General features: G+C 35.9%; 1 protein-coding gene across 2 annotated transcripts in view; it reads right to left on the reverse strand.

The window, feature by feature from the left end:
• SCAPER (S-phase cyclin A associated protein in the ER) overlaps nucleotides 1-18,413 on the reverse strand; it is a 583,444-nt gene that overhangs the window by 426,965 nt on the left and 138,066 nt on the right. Inside the window, exons 10-15 of one of the 2 annotated variants that reach the window (XM_025390645.1) lie at nucleotides 10,906-11,168; nucleotides 7,791-8,003; nucleotides 2,698-2,868; nucleotides 1,357-1,432; nucleotides 1,130-1,247; nucleotides 754-865 (exon numbers count right to left, since the gene is read on the reverse strand). In XM_025390645.1, the coding sequence (XP_025246430.1) occupies nucleotides 754-865; nucleotides 1,130-1,247; nucleotides 1,357-1,432; nucleotides 2,698-2,868; nucleotides 7,791-8,003; nucleotides 10,906-11,168 (953 nt within the window). Of the gene's footprint in view, nucleotides 1-753; nucleotides 866-1,129; nucleotides 1,248-1,356; nucleotides 1,433-2,697; nucleotides 2,869-7,772; nucleotides 8,004-10,905; nucleotides 11,169-18,413 lie in introns of both variants that reach the window. The other variant, XM_025390644.1, reaches the window with a different exon arrangement.

An 18,413-nucleotide genomic window follows, 5' to 3' on the forward strand; every position in this document is an offset into this window, starting at 1 on the left:
AACAACTCCTGGTTTATATGTATGCACTGGCGTGGCAGCTCAGGGAGCTACAGTTGGCAATATCAGTAACAGGGCAGTCCTCAGCTCCAAAAGCTACAGGGTGTAGGCAGTGGCTGCCAGCAGCACCTCTGTGTTAAGAAGTGAGCACCCCCGGGTAGGTGGGAGCCAAGGCAGGTGGTGGCAGAGGCCAGGTGGAGTTTGGTTGCAGGCATACATGTGGCAGTGGGGGCCATGGCCAGCTGTGGCCATGTGTGTGCATGGCTATTTGGCCCGCTGCATATGGACATGGATTGACAACAACTGTGGGACAGGGCGGTAGCTTGCATTCCTGCAGCTGAAGGGGTTGGCTGCAGACATATAAACAGAAGTAAAAACCAGAGCCAAGAGCAAGGACCAGGGCTGGCCATGGGCAAACACACTACAAACTGATAGTCTTAGGCTCCAAATTGTCTACCAGGTCATTCTACTCTTTAGACAAACCTCTCCAAGGAAACCCTCCAATGAAAATGGCAAAAGACAAGTAGAGCTTTAATAATCCATGCTAACCCTGCAAAATATCAATTTACTAGATAATTTGAAAATGATGATTTGTTTATAGTTAACCTTCTTGGATTCAATAGATTAAAATGCCTTTGTTTCCTAGCAAATCTAATTATTTTATGGTTATTTTAGCTTCTCTCAGACCAGAAGTAGAGTTGAAAATAAGCCCACTAACTTCAGACTATCATAATTTCCTAAAAAATAAAAACTCACCCTTTCTAACAATTTCTGAAGCTTTAATGTTTTCTCTTCACGTAACTTTTCCCTTAGCTGCTGTGCTTTCATTTGTTTTTCTTCATGTTTCTTCTTAGATTCTGCAATTGTTCTATTAATACAAACAAATGGACAAGAGACATGAAATGTTTACATGATAAGGCCAGAAAAAGTGTTCTTTAGACTTCATAGTTCTTAAAGTATGCAAAACTAATTTTGGCCCAACACTTCAGGAAAGCTTTGTTACTTTTCAATGGATCTGAAACTGTCCTGAAGAAATGTGCCCAAAAATGCCATGTAGCATTTTTATTTAACAATCAAGAGTAGCTAGTTTTCTTCCTGTGAACCACTTCAAATTAATTTTCAAATGCCAGACCTTTTACGAGAGGGTGAAGAAAGTTTTTCATGCATGTGAATTCCATGCCCTGGAGGTCTAGCAGGTTCTTCTTCTACAATGTCCCCCCAGGATGTATTTTGGCGCCAAGACTCACGAGCTGTTTAGAAAAAAATACTATCATTGTTTAACCACATAGGTCTATAAAACATTTGAGAACAAACTTTTGAACACTGTACTAACACAGCCAATATGCATATACACAATACCTTCATAGTCTGCAAGGACATCGTTCCAGTCCATGGACATACCACAGAAAGATACACTCCCACTGCCCATGCTGGCCTAAAATGTAATAAGGAAAGCTGAAAATCAAATCTTTGAACACAATTACAACTTTAGAAAATGAACCACACATGAAAATTTCCTACCTATTGTTAATATATTCCATTTAACCAACAGTTAAAAACCAGGAAAACGGTATCTACCAGTACACTCATAATAATTACCAAGTTAAAATACACAGCCTATTCATATTAAGAGCCTAGCAGCCATTAACAGCAGAGACAAATGAAGTAAATTTAAGAAATATACTGGTCTTATCCTATTACTACATAAATGCTAACATATACAGACCAAATACTGAAGAACTGAAGATTGTTTGGCATTAAAATTTAATAAACCAATATGTAAAACATTTAAAGTTATTTTATTTTTTAACAAATTCCCATCATTAACATATATATCCTAAGCACTTAGTAAAGGAAGGTAGTGTATCATTTGCTCATTTATTTATTTATTTATTTATTTTTGAGATTGAGTCTCACTCTGTGGCCCAGGCTGGAGTGCAGTGGCATGATCTCAGCTCACTGCAACCTCCACCTCCCGGGTTCAAACTATTCTCCTGCCTCAGCCTCCCGAGTAGCTGGGACTACAGGAGCCCGCCACCACACCCGGCTAATTTTTGTATTTTTAATAGAGGCGGGGTTTCATCATATTGGCCAGGCTGGTCGCAAACTCCTGACCTTGTGATCCACCAGACTCGGCCTCCCAAAGTGCTGGGATTACAGGCGTGAGCCACCATGCCCAGCCTACTTTTTGCTAATAGAATACAAAAGTAAAATACCTTAGCTTTGTCTTCACTCTCTATAAATTATAATTAGAGTAATGTTGAGTTCTTACTTTATGTCAGACTCAATTTTTTAACTGTTTTTAATAGAGCGGGGTTTTGCTATGTTGCCCAGGCTGGTCTCGAACTCCTGTCCTCAAGCAATCCTACTGCCTTGACCTCCCAAAGTGCTGAGATTACAGGCATACAGCACCACGACCGGCCTAGACTCAATTTCTTGACTGGTAAAATCACAATAACAACTTCTAATTTGTCAACTGTATCATATATGAAAATACTTAGTAATGGTAAAGTGCTAACAAAAGATTTGCTATTGTTTATTATGTAAGTCTAAATCATCCTGAGAATAATAGTTATGATTACTGAACATGATTTTTAAGTAACTAATTTTAAATAGGACTAGATGGACTCCAAGTCTTTCTGGCCCAGATAATTTTGTTTCTAAATATAAATTTTGAATAGTTATGTTAAAAAGTCTCACAGAAAAATCACTGTCGTTGTCAGTTTCAATGTTAATATCATTGTTTTCTTCAGCTTCAATTTCTCTAGTTAACTGTTCTTCTTCAGCAATAGCACTAGCAATGGCTTCTTCATTGGCCTTTTCTAGACGATCTGCTAGCTCTTCTTTTTTAGCAAGGACTTCTGCCATGGACTATAAAGTTAAAAACACATAAACAAAAAGAAAAATCATCACTTGACTGGAAAGTAATCATTTTTTATGTTATAACATGAACTCAACAGTATACATAAAATTGTACTGATCTAGAACCATAAAAGGTGGGGTTCTATATAGGCTCATCCACTTACTAGCTGTGTGCCTTAGAAGCTTCTAAAAACCAAGAACCTACTTGGTATTCCATAAAATGGAACAATAATCAATGATTTGCCTTATTTACCAGACAGCTATGTATGAGAAACTGTGAAGTTATTTATTTAACAGGTATTATTAATGACAAAGTGTGAATTTCATTTAAGTGCCAAAATTTAAAACAATTATAGATTGAATACACTCATTAAATGTAAAATCAAAATAGTATACTATAATGGGAACATGGAAAGAATATATGCTATACTGGTGATGATGCTTTCTGAACATATATACACCTAACTTTAAAAAATGCATTATAAATAATAAAAACACATGAAATTCATTAATTAATAAATCCTCATGAGAAGCTAAAAATGTATACTAGAAACCCTAAATCAAACACTGAAATAACAAAAAACGTGTGGTTAATAAGCCATCAAAGGTGATAAAATAAAATTATTAAAAAATTAAAAATAGAAGGAAGAACACAAGTCAAAGAGAAAACAAATAGTAAAATGGTGGATTTAAACAAACTATATCAATAATTATATTACATGTAAATGTAACATGTAATAGGCAGGGATTATCAAATTAGATAAAAAATAAGACTGAACTATATGTTTCCTAGAAGAAAATAAACAGATTACAAATAAAAGATCTATGCTAATTAAAAGAGAGCTGAAATATTAATATCAGACACAGATTTCAGAGCAAAAAATATCACGAGGAATAAAGAAGACCATTTTATAATAAATAAAAGGGTCAATCCATCAAGACAACAAAACAATACTAAATGTTTATAGACATAGCAGAACTTCAAAATATATAAGGTAAAAACTTATTGAAATGCAAAAAAAATAAACCTAATGAGAATGTAAAACGATGCAACCAATTTGGAAAGCAGTCTGACAGTTGCTCAAAGAGTTAAACATAGAGTTCATATAACCCAACAGTTCCACTCCTACACATATATCCAGGAGAAATAAAAAATGTGCCCACACAAAAACTTTTATGCAAATACTTAAAGCAGTGCTATTCATAATAGCACAGTGGAAACAACCTAAATGTCCATCAACTGATGAATAAATAAAATGTGGTATATTCATTCAGTGGACTATACTATTTGATCACAAAAAAGAACGAAGTACTGAGACAAACTAAGATATGAATGAATCTCTAAAACATGCTAAGAAGCCAGTCACAAATAACCATATACTGCATTTCATTTCTATGAAATGTCTAAAATAGGCAAAATTATATATGGAGAAAGCAGTGTAGTGGTTGTCTATGGCATGTGTGGGTGGAGTGAAAGGGAGTAACTGCCCATGGGCACTGGGTTTCCTTTTCAGAGTGATGAAAGAGTTCTAAAGCTGATTATGGTGATGGTTGTACAACTCTGTGAATATACTAAAAAACAACAGTAAACTTGAAACAGATGGATTGTATTATATGTAAATTATTATCTCAATAAAGTTGTTACAAAAGAAATAGATCCACAGTTACAGTCAGTGATCTCAGTACCCCTCTCTCAACTGACAGAAAAAGTAAACAAAAAACTAGTAAGGATATAGAAGACCTGAACAATACTACCAACAAAATTGATCTAAGTATTTTCTCAAAAGAAATAAAAACATATGTTCACACAAAGATATATACAAAAACGTTCGTGGCATCTTTATTCATTTAAAAAAAGATGTAATTCAAATGTCTCTGGGCAAGTGAATGAACAAACATTGTGTTACATGCATATAACAGAATACTAGCAAAGTCAATTAACAGAATGAAGTATTAATACACACAGCTACATGGATAAATCTCAAAATAAGTATGTTGAGTGAAAGAAACCAAGCAAAGCTTACACAACTCAATTTATATAAAACTGTCATCACAGTGAACAGGCAACCTACAGAACGGAGAAAATTTTTGCAATCTACCCATCTGACAAAGCGTTAATATTCAGAATCTATAAAGAACTTAAACATATTTACAAGAAAAAAAAACAAACAACCCGGCCGGGTGCGGTGGCTCATGCCTGTAATCCCAGCACTTTGGGAGGCCAAGGCAGGCGGATCACGAGGTCAGGAGATTGAGACCATCCTGGTTAATACGGTGAAAACCCGTCTCTACTAAAAAATACAAAAAATTAGCCAAGCGTGGTGGCGGGCGCCTGTAGTCCCAGTTACTCGGGAGGCTGAGGCAGGAGAATGGTGTGAACCCAGGAGATGGAGCTTGCAGTGAGCCAAGACTGCGCCACTATACTCCAGCCTGGGCGACAGAGCAAGACTCCGTCAAGAAAGAGAAGAGAGAAGAGAAGAGAAGAGAAGAGAAGAGAAGAGAAGAGAAGAGAAGAGAAGAGAAGAGAAGAGAAGAGAGAGAAAGAGACCGGGAGAGAGAGAGAGAGAAAAGGAAGGAAGGAAGGAAGGAAGGAAGGAAGGAAGGAAGGAAGGAAGGAAGGAAGGAAGGAAGGGAGGGAGGGAGGGAGGGAGGGAGGGAGGGAGGGAGGGAGGGAGGGAGGGAGGGAGGAAGGGAACAAACGAACGAACGAACCCCATCAAAAAGTGGGCAAAGGATATGAACAGACACTTCTCAAAAGAAGACATTTATGCAGCCAACAGACACATGAAAAAATGCTCATCAACAGTGGCCATCAGAGAAATGCAAATTAAAACCACAATGAGTTACCATCTATCACACCAGTTAGAATGGCGATCATTAAAAACTCAGGAAACAAAAGACACTGGAGAGGATGTGGAGAAATAGGAATGCTTTCACATTGTTGGTGGGAATGTAAATTAGTTCAACCATTGTAGACAGTGTGGTGATTCCTTAAGGATCTAGAACTAGAAATGCCATTTGACCCAGCAATCCCATTACTGGGCATATACCCGAAGGATTATAAATCATGCTACTATAAAGACATACGCACACATATGTTTATTGTGGCACTATTCACAATAGCGAAGACTTAGAACCAACTCAAATGTCCATCAATGATAGACTGGATTAACAAAATGTGGCACATATATACCATTCAATACTATGCAGCCATAAAAAAAGATGAGTTCATGCCCTTTGTAGGGACACGGATGAAGCTGGAAACCATCATTCTAAGCAAACTATCACAAGGACAGAAAACCAAACACTGCATGTTCTCACTCATAGGTGGGAGTTGAACAATGAGAACACATGGACACAGAGCAAGGAGTATCACATACTGGGGCTGAGGGTGGGGGGCTGGGGGAGTGATAGCATTAGGAAAAATACCTAATGTAAATCACAAGTTGATGGGTGCAGCAAACCAACATGGCACATGTATACCTATGTAACAAACCCGTACGTTGTGCACATGTACCCTACAACTTACAGTATAATTTTTAAAAAAAAAAGAAAGAAAAGAAAAAACAGTTGTCTCATCACTACAGGAATTCTCTGTAACTCTCCACTGGAAACTAAACATTAAGGTGTTTATCACCTTATCACCTTTGGTTTGTCAAAACAAAACAAAAAGTATTCTTAAGACCTCTAAGAATACACTAATATTCACATTAAAGCAGAACTTATTTTCTTTTAGGTATGCAAGTTTGACCCTCAAAATAACCAAAAGGTTTTACGACTCTGCAAGTTTATATATGTGATGGAAATAAAAACAATGAGGTTAAGAATTTTTAATTCTTTCATGCTTATTTAAGTATGGGGGATAGATTTCCTCTTTTAAAATTTGATTCTACAGAATCAAACTGCAAAATATACAATTTGATATACAACTACTAAAACAAATGACCAAATTCCACCCCATACAATAAACTCACTACTTATTTGACCATAATTATGTTCAACATTTAGAAATGTTCATTACTAAAAGACACAAGATGAAAATCAATTGTTCTACCTTATTAAAAGAATCTAAACATTTGTTTTTTATATTACTATCACTTTTATTTTCCTTTTTACCCTTAAACAACCCATATCAAGTTTCATCTCTATTGCTATTATCCCTATGAAATGTATAATTTTACTTAATACCATGTGTTGTTAAGATCTTTCAGTATAAGGCATCAAATTTTAGAAGAAATTATAGTGCACAGCAGCCTTTAAAAAATAAAAATTAAGTAATTTTTCACAGCTTTTTATATGTGCCTATTTCTTTGGAAAGTTAGTTTTTAAACAAAGTTAGCATGATTTATTCCGGATTATCCCCAGGTCAAGTATCTTAATACTAAAATGAGCAAAAGGAAGAGATGGGTAGAAATATGTTGTCATCCAAAACCATAAATCTATAAATAATCACAAATCAATGCATTTTTAGAGATTCTGGAATAGGGATGATAAATAAATCTCATCTCAAAGACGAACTCCAAGCAAATGGTAGTGGCTGTCTAAAGTACTCTGTTAAGAAAGTTTTTAAAACTAAGTCTAGCAGACACCATTTCCCATCTATCGGAATGCTAGATGTAGCATGAAAGACTTTATTGTTACTAGTTTAGATTCTTAACTCTGGGCTAAAGAGCATTTGATCAAATCACACACAAACCAAATGATTTTGAACAAGTCACTTAACTCTCAACAGTCTCACTTTCTTCCTCTAAAAAACAAGAATCTTAACTATATCAAAAGTTTACCATAAGAATAAAATGTTAAAATGAAATAACATATATAAAAATGCTTTAAAAAGTATAAATCATACAAGTTATTATTATTGGGGTTTATGCCTCTTAAATATACTCAGAATTCTGATAAGTTGTTCTTACCAAGTTAGCAGCACTCACATTTGAAATATCTGAAGGGTCCATTTCATTTTCTATCCTTGCTTTCTCTGCTGGAAATTTTTCTTCATTTACTTGTAAAGGAGGTGTACCAGCTTGCAGCATAACTGAAACACACTCTGTATCAATGTGGACAGCAGGTATTTCAGAAGTTCGAACATAATTGTCTTGAATACTGCCAGAATTCTTCACATCATCCAATGTACTCACTGTGAACTAACAAAACGTAGAGAATGAATCAGAGATAATTTAAAAATACAAACTATTCCACTCTAGAAGAAGAGATGATTTTGCTTAACCTATGAAGAGGTACTTGATTGGATGACAGAAAATTTACTCATCTCTTTTGCATGTTTCAAGTGTAACAAAAGGACAGGGACCATTAAACACAAATTTTACTTGCATGCCTACTATGTACTGGGCACTGTCGAAAGTTTTCTAAGAAATTAAGCAATTTATATTGTAATTTTCTTGTAGTAGGCCAATTTGTGATGAGTATTTTATGTCCTTTGCAAAAGAAATCTAGTCACAAGTATGAGGCATTCACTGTATTATACTCATACAACCAAAAGTATTACATAGTCTTTTGCAAAGACTGTCTAATATCGAATGAGGACACTCAGCACTTTTGAAAAAATCCTGAAACCAATTTTTACAAAAATATATTTGGAGGGCATTTTACAAAAAAAATATTTATATTATTCTCTTCAGATAATACTAACATGATCTCAAAGTATCTTTGTTAAAAATTCATATGGTACATGAACCCAATTCTCAGATCTGAAAGAGAAAAGCATGACCAAAGGGTGAAGATTGAAAGCATGTAGTGTCTCATTATGACATTCATACACCTTAGATTTAGATATCTTCCCTATTCCCCTTTAGGAATATTTAATAACAAACCAACAGAAATGTAAATACAATATAAAAAAACAAATACTGGCGTAGGCTAAATACACATCCATTTTTTTAAAACCTTTCAATTTAGTAGAGTCAAGCCTTTATTTTTACTTTGGACAGAGAAGAGAAAGAACAGTACTGTGTTTTCCAATGATACTCCAAGTCAAAGAACTAAAATCTAAAATTATGAATTTAAAACTCACATCACTTCTTAAATAAACATTAGATAAACACTGCAGTGGCCATAAACCTCCCCCCAGTTTGATAAATTATTTATACAAATATCAAACTTGGCTAAGTCTCGTAAACTACTTTAAAAATTCTACTATTAGTCCGAACTTAAAGTGTCCCAAAGTGTTGATTTTAGCATAAGCATTATTTAAATTACATAACATTGTTTATATTGCTATCAACTTTATTTATATGTTAGTCGCCATGGTTTATAATCTTCTTGGCAATATTTATATTAGCATTAGTTATGTGTACACTACTCAATCCCACCTATTAAAAAACTCAGTATCATTTATATAACAAAATCAAAGCTAAACTATGAAGTAAAGACATTAATATGCTAATTCCATCTTTAGAATGACAGTGGAGAAAACAAATATCATCAACTTGGCTGCCATCAGCAGTGAACTTTTATACTGAAAAATTTTAGCAACAGTTTTACTTGTTGAAAAGTTCTATGTACAGATTATTCCTGAAATCTCAATAGCATATAGGTTTATTTACTACACACAACTGCATAATTTTTAGACTAAGTTATATTTTTTAGCTAAATACAGCAAAAATGCTGTTAAGTATTATAAAAAGTAGTTTATTCACTAAGTATCTCTAAAGTAGCTTACAACACTAAAGAGTTTCTTAAAGTTACATCAAACAAATGTATACCAACTAATTCCTATGCATTTAGGACTCTTCCATATTGTGAGAAATTAAAAAGCACATAAAATACTGCCCAAAAAGGAATTTGCAATCTCACACAGGCATAAAACCAATACACATTAAAGAGTTTATAGATCAGAAACAATGTTAAGAGTCATTCTCATCAGTAAAGGAAGATAAGGAATTTGAGGAGCATTTCCAGTTGAAAAAAATCCTACAGGTAAAAAGAGAAAGAATTTCAAAAAGCAGATATTATTCTGGACCAAAAACATTACAACCATTTTACAACTGATCTATTTAGTTCCTGTAGTATGATATTTTAAAAAAAGCTCCTGTATTTTATTAGTCATTTTACATCAAATTACACCAACGGAACATGAACCTTCATATAAACAAATACCTAAAAGTATAAACTAGTACATCAAATAGGTAAAATAAACATCAACTCAACTCACAGAAGAAATACTGGGAATATTAACTTTAAGGAATTATATTAAATATTATCAGCAAATTACACTCAATTTTCAGTAAGTAGAATAAGTTCAAATTTTAACACGGCAAATGAGGCACAAAGACATCACCTTAACCAAGTACTCAAAGTTAATAACAAACCTAGCCAAATTGATATCACATGCCTCTAGATGTGACACTAAGGACAATCACTTTATTCCTATCAAAAATGCGTAAGCTAAATTGAACAATGTTCAATTTGAACATTGTTCAAACAGTGAACAAAGGACAATGTACAAAAAAAAACCTACAATGTATTCTTCAAAACGATTAATGTCATGAAAGACAGACAGGCTGAGAAACTATATCCAATGAAAAATATTAAAGAAACATATCAAACGAACTGAGTAATTCCACATTGGATCCTGGAGGACATTCTATTTTTAAAAAATTATTGGGAAATCTAAAAAACTTTAAATATAGACTATAAATTAAATAATACATATATATCAAATTCTCTGAATTTTATAATTGTAACGTGGTTATATAAATTTATTTGTTCTTTGGAGATCCATGCTCTAGGATTTAAAGGTGAATGCTTATGATGTTTGCACATCACTCTCAAATGTTAAAGCATTTAACATGTGTGTATAATATGTAACAAGAGAAAAGAAAAAAATGTGGTAAATATTAATTTGTGAATGTGCGTGAATGGTATGGGAGGATTTCATTGTTCTATTCTTGCCACTTTTCTATAGGTCTATAGACCTGAAATTTTCACAGTAAGTTAAAAAATAAAGTACAAAACTAAGACATTCCAGTACACATGTACACATACCCCTTTGAAAAAGACAGTAAAAGGATTTTCAGAATGTACTACCTGGGTTTTTTCGGCAAGAGGATGGTCACAAGAGTGTAATGAGTCTTTGGGATGAGATTCTATAGTATTAGAAGATCCATCTCCAACAAATTCACCTTTCTGTATGCTTTCATCAGGTAAAAGACATACATTTTCTTTATCACTATCATCCTTTGATCTTGCAGCTTCTGTTGCCAATGAAACTTTTGGCAACACTGCTATTGATCGAGAACGAATAGGCCTTCCTCTCTGAACAGTCTCCCATCCTTCAGCATCTTTCCGTTCTATGCAATTAAAGCAAAAAACAAATCAAGATTTATTTAGATGATAAAAATATTTGGAAACTCATAGAATAAAGACATTTCCAATTTAATTCCCAACAAATAATATACAAACATGACAGTATTGTACAAAATGTATATTTGTATATACATATTTAAATAAATGTGTGTATAATTATCCCTACTTCACAAATGACAAAACTGAAATTCAGATTAAGGCTGACCTAATGTCAGATAGTCAGTGAGTAATAATAAATATTTAAATAGTGAATACTATGTGTGAGCACTGTTTTAAGTGCTTTATATATAGTATCTCTTTTAATCTTCACAATAATAAGATCAGTATTATCATACCCATTTAAGCAAGGAGGAAACTGAGACAAAGAGAAATTAAGTAATTTATCCCAGATCATGCACAGAGTAAAGGTAATGCCAAAATGCTAGTCTAGGTACATTGGTTCTGGTGTCCATCCTAATGGCTATATAAAAACTGTCTCTTCATCTTTCAGAATCCAAACATCTACCTCCAAAGTCCAAGTTCTTCCCTCTATCCCAGCACCAACAGCATACCTTGACTTAAATAAACTGTTTTTAGGATCATTAAATTATAGGATATTAATTGATAGCACCCCAGAGGATCTAGTCCAACATTTCACCACATATACATGGAAACTAAGGTCCTACGTTCAAAGCCACACACCAAAATAGCCTAAAATAAACCACAAAAAAATAGCCTAAAATAAATAAGAATCTTTATCTAAAATATGACAATGTTGAGGTATAGTGGTGCTTACAGCCCAAATTTTAAATTTTTATTGGCTGATTACAGTCTTTCGAAACTAATATAAAGAATTCTAGTTCTGGCCAAAATGAAGTAACCATTCCTTCATTTTGGGCCCTCCATCTTACAATTAAAAACCCTAGTTAAAACACATTAAGCATAGGAAGACTCTAAGAGATAGACTACAGTAGACTGCCTTAGGATTTAGGGGACTTGAAAAGCAGCAAAGTGGTGAGTTCCCTGGGTTTCCTTACTGTCTCCTATATATTCCAGACAGGATGCTGCAACAGTCTCCAAAAACATCAACAGGCAAAGACAAAATAGGCATCAAGAAATGCCTCTTTTGCCAAGACAAAGCACAGAAAAAAGGGTGGCCTAACAAAACAGAAAATCTCTTTAGCAATACCCACTCGACTACAGCCAAACACCAGTGGAACCCCTGTTCCCCATAGTTTCAGTAGGGGTAAACTAGGAGCTTAACTTCCATCTCCTACCTAACACAAATAGATGGTACTCCAATTCCCCTATCCAAATAGCATCAGCAGGGCCCAGTGGTGAACAGAGCCTCCTCTCACTAGCTCTCACCCTCACCCAATATCAGCAGGGCCCTATAGAAAGCTGAGCTTCTGCTATCACCAGCATCAAGGAGGCAGAAAAAGTAGTTGGAAGCAGATTTGTTTGACACTGGGATTCCCCCTTTCCTTTTCCTTACGTCAGTAGAACCCAGCAGGAAGCTAGGATCCCACCCCAACCTACAGCAACAAGGTGGTATGAGTCAGTCCTGCTTCCACTTCTCCCCTCCTTAGTGTGAAGGTGATCAAGCAGGGAACCGAGCTTACAAAACTAGTAGGAGGAAAGGAAGTGATACAAGTCGGTTTGATACTTTTTCTGCAAAGTTATCACAAGACCAAGAACAATCTCAGAATCTGTGAGACAATATTTGAGTCTCACAGACAATACTGAAAAAGTATTGAAAAAATAATGGCTGAAAAATTCCTAAATTTAGTGAAACAGAGAAAACTATGAATTCAAGAAAGTAAGTGAATCCCAAATATGATAAACCCAAAAAAGTCCATAGTAAGACACATCATAATTAAAGCTCTCAAAACTAAAGACAAAGAAAAATCATAATTAAACCTCTGAAAACTAAACACACACAAAAAAATCTTGAAAGCAGTCAGAAGACGTATTACCTATAGAGAAACATCAATTCAAATCATAGCAGATTCCTCATCTGAAACAATGGAAGCCAAGAGGAAGTGGCACATTTAGCAAGGGACTGAAAGAACTGCCCATAGTGAATTTTATTAATATATGTGGTGAACATATCCTGCAGAATGAAAGGAAAATAAAGGCATTCACAGATAAAGGAAAAACTAAGGGAATAAATCACTAGCAAAACTACCTTTAATAAATGGCTAAAGAAAGTTCCCAAAAGAGAAATGAAATAATGAAAGAAAGTTTGAGGCCAGGCATGGTGGCGCATGCCTGTAATCCCAGCACCTTAGAGGCCGAGGCGGGTGGATTACCTGAGATCAGGAGTTCGCAACCAGCCTGACTAACATGGTGAAACCCCATCGCTACTAAATACAAAAAAATCAGCCAGGCGTGGTGGCGCATGCCTGTAATCCGAGCTACTTGGGAGGCTGAGACAGGAGAATCGCTTGTACCTGAGATGGGGAGGTTGCAGTAAGCCCAGATCACGCCATAGCACTCCAGCTTGGGCAACAAGAGCAAAACTCCGTCTCAAAAAAGTATACAAATAAATAATAAAAGAAGGTTTGAAACTTCAAAAAGGAAAGAACATTGGAATGGTTAAAAATGGAAGTAAATACAGTTGCTCCTTAACTTACAATGTGGTCACTTCCTGATTAAACCCACAGTAAGTTGGAAATATAAAATCAAAAATGGATTTAATACACTTACCCTACCAAACATAACTAGCCTAGACTACCTTAAATACGCTGAGAACACTAACAACCTACAGTTGGGCAAAATCATCTAATACAAAGCTTATTTTATAATAGAGTGTTAATATAACTCACATAATTTATTGAATACTATACTGATAGTGAAAAACACTTTCAGCTGTTGGGTAAGATTGCATGGCTACTCAAAATATGGTTTCGATTGAATGCATATTGCTATCACACCATCATAAAGTTGAAAAGTCATAAGTTGGGACTCATTTGTATAATTAGCCTTCTCATGAATTTTTGGATCATCTTTCATAGTAATGCAAAATTACATCATCAATTGAGGTAGTGCTCAATGTACACAGATAAAATATTTGAGATAATGATATTTTAAAAGTAGAGACAGTTAAGGAAACTAATTAAAAGGTAAGGTTTCTAAATTTCACTCACAGTGGGGTATGCCAATATCAGTAGACTGTGATAAATCAGATAAGTATAATGTAATACCTAAAGTAACCACTAAGGAAACTATACAAATCAATATTGTTTAAAACACTATGAATAAATCAAAAGAGAATCAAAAAAATTTTCAAGTAACCCATAGACAGGCAAGAAATGCACAGCAGTTGAAAGAGAGAAAACAGAAATAATAAAATGAACAGATTTATCAATAATTAACTTAAATGTATATACACATATATACACATATACACATATATACACTTATATGTTATATATATACACACACACTTATATACGTATAGTTTAAGTATGTTTTTAAGTATTAGTTTAAGTATATTTTTAAGTATATATATATATGTGTGGTCAAGCAGGGAGCTGAGCTTACAAAACTGGTACATAAGTATATACTTAGATATGTATATACTTAAAAATATACTTAAACTATATGTTATCTAACTCATCTAAATACAAAAACATAGGTAGGCTATAAGTAAAAGAATAGAAAAGATATACCACGCAAACATTAAGAATCAGTAGAGGGTAAGAAATAGAGAATCCTGAACAAAGAAAATTACTAAAGACAAAAAATACATTGGAGGCCGGGCGTGGTGTGGCTCAAGCCTGTAATCCCAGCACTTTGGGAGGCCGAGACGGGCGGATCACAAGGTCAGGAGATCGAGACCAACCTGGCTAACACAGTGAAATCCCGTCTCTACTAAAAAAATACAAAAAACTAGTCGGGCGTGGTGGCAGGCGCCTGTAGTCCCAGCTACTTGGGAGGCTGAGGCAGGAGAATGGCGTAAACCCGGGAGGTGGAGCCTGCAGTGAGCCGAGATCCGGCCACTGCACTTCAGCCTGGGTGACAGAGCGAGACTCCGTCTCAAAAAAAAAAAAAAAAAATACATTGGATAATGATAAGAAGTATCATTCCATAATGAACACAAAACATTCCTAAATGTATAAATACCAAACAAATGAAACTCAAGATACACTGTGGAAAAACAGCAACTGACAGAACTATTGACAGAAAATCAGCAAATATATTAATATAAAAGAAATGAATAAGATCAACCAACAGAAAATGACATATATAGAAAAATCTATCCAACAACAGCAAAAAAAAATTTCAAATGCTCACAGAACATTAACCATGATAAACCGTATCTGTGGCATAAAATAAACTTCTGCAAGTATAAAATTACTGACATCACACAAAGTATGTTCACAATAGGAATGAAACAGGAACATTACTACAGATCTTCCAGCCATTTAAAGTATAAGAAAGGAATACTACAAACAACTTTATGCCAATAATTTCAATGACATGGAATAAATGGAGCAATCCCACAAAAACCACTAGCTACCAAAACTCAACAAAGATAAAACACACAATCTGAATAGCCCTGTAACTGTTAAAGAAACTCAATATGTAATTTAAAAGAAAGAGGTTTCTCTCAGCCCAGATGGTTTCTCTCACAAATTCTACTAAAAACTTTTTTAAAGATTCACACGAGTGCTATGGAAACTATTCCAGAAAATAGAAGAGAAGGGAACACATCCCAGGTTATCCAAAGCTAATATTGTTACCCTGCTTAAAAAAATTACACAATACAAAAAAAAAAATAAACCGACATACCAAAACCTCTCATAAACTTAGATGCAAACATTTTCAACAAAATAACAGTATATAAAATATACCAATATATAAACTGAATTATAAGCTATGAACAAGTGAAATTTATTTCAGATATGCCATCCCAGTTCACCATTCAAAAACCAATCAATGGGGGAGCTTTGACCAAAACGGGTGAATAGGAACAGCTCCGGTCTGGAGCTCCCAGCGTGATCAATGCAGAAGAAAGGATTTCTGCATTTCCAACTGAGGTACCTGGTTCATCTCACTGGGACTAGTTGGACAGTGGGTGCAGCCCACGAAAGGCAAGCTGAAGGAGGGCTGGGCATCGCCTCACTCAGGAAGCACAAGGGGTCGAGGGATTTCCCTTTCCTAGCCAAGGGAAGCCATGACAGACTGTACCTGGAAAAATGGGACACCTGGACACTCCAACCCAAATACTGCGCTTTTCCCACGGTCTTAGAAACCGGAAGACCAGGAGATTCTCTCCCGTGCCTGGCTCAGCAGGTCCCACACCCATGGAGCCTTACTCACCACTAGCGCAGCAGTCTGAGATCAACCTGCGAGGCTGCAGCTGGGCAGGGGGAGGGGCGTCTGCCATTGGTGAGGCTTGAGGAGGTAAACAAAGTGGCCAGGAAGCTCGAACCAGGCGGAGCCCACTGCAGCTCAGCAAGGCCTACTACCTCTATAGACTCCACCTCTGTGGGCAGAGCATTCCTGAACAAAAGGCAGCAGAAACTTCTGCAGACTTAGACCTCCCTTTTGACATCTCTGAAGAGAGTAGTGGCATTTGAGCTCAGAGGATGCACAGACTGCTTCCTCAAGTAGGTCCCTAACACCCAAGTAGCCTAATTGGGAGATACTTCCCTGTAGGGGCCGACAGACACCTCATGCAAGTGGGTGCCCCTCTGGGACAAAACTTCCAGAGAAAGGATCAGGCAGCAATGTTTGCTGTTCTACAATATTTGCTGTTCCGCAGCCTCCACTGGTGACGCCCAGGCAAACAGTGTCTGGAGTGGACCTCCAGCAAACTCCAACAGACCTGCAGCTGAGGGACCTGACTGTTAGAAGGAAAAGTAACAATCAGAAAGGAATAGCATCAACATCAACAAAAAGGACATCCACACCAAAACCTCATCTGTAGGTTACCAACATCAAAGACCAAAGGTAGATAAAACCACAAAGATGAGGAGAAACCAGAGGAGAAAAGCTGAAAATTCTAAAACCCAGGGTGCCTCTTCTCCTCCAAAGGATCGCGGCTCCTTGCCAGCAACAGAACAAAACTGGTTGGAGGATGACTTTGACGAGTTGACAAAAGTAGGATTCAGAAGGTCAGTAATAACAAACTTCTCCAAACTAAAGGAGCATGTTCTAACTCAACGCAAGGAAGCTAAAAACATTAAAAAAAGGTTAGACGAATGGCTAACTAGAATGAACAGTGGAGAGAAGACCTTAAATGACCTGATGGAACTGAAAACCATGGCAAGGGAATTTCATGATGCATGCACAAGCTTCAATAGCTGATTTGATCAAGTGGAAGAAAGGATATCAGTGATTGAAGATAAAATTAATGAAATGAAGTGAGAAGACAAGATTAGAGAAAAAAGAGTAAAAAGAAACGAAGAAAGCATCCAAGGAATATGGAACTATGTGAAAAGACCAAATCTACATTTGACTGGTGTACCTGAAATGGATGGGGAGAATGGAAACAAGTTCAAAAACACTCTGCAGGATATTATCCAGAACTTCCCCAACCTAGCAAGGCAGGCCAACATTCAAATTCAGGAAATACAGAGAACACAACAAAGGTATTCCTCAAGAAGAGAAACCCCAAGAAACATAATTGTCAGATTCACCAAGGTTGAAATGAAGGAAAAAGTGTTAAGGGCAGCCAGAGACAAAGGTCGGGCTACCCGCAAAGGGAAGTCCATCAGACTAACAGTGGATCTCTCAACAGAAACCCTACAAGCCAGAAGATAGTGGGGGCCAATATTCAACATTCTTAAAGAAAAGAATTTTCAACACAGATTTTCTTTCTTTTTTTTTTTTTTATTATACTTTAAGTTCTAGGGTACATGTGCACAGCATGCAGGTTTGTTACATATGTATACATGTGCCATGTTGGTTTGTTGCAGCCATTTACATTAGGTATATCTCCTAATGCTATCCCTTCCCCCTCTCTCCACAATAGGACCTGGTGTGTGATGTTCCCCTTCCTGTGTCCAAGTGATCTCATTATTCAATTCCCACCTATGAGTGAGAACATGTGGTGTTTGGTCTTCTGTTCTTGCGATAATTTGCTGAGAATGATGGTTTCCACTTGCATCCATGTCCCTACAAAGGACACAAACTCATCCTTTTTTATGGCTGCATAGTATTCCATGGTGTATATGTGCCACATTTTCTTAATCCAGTCTGTCACTGATGGACATTTGGTCAACCCAGAATTTCATATC

This window comes from Theropithecus gelada, chromosome 7a, assembly GCF_003255815.1.
Source record: "Theropithecus gelada isolate Dixy chromosome 7a, Tgel_1.0, whole genome shotgun sequence".
Lineage (NCBI taxonomy): Eukaryota > Metazoa > Chordata > Mammalia > Primates > Cercopithecidae > Theropithecus > Theropithecus gelada.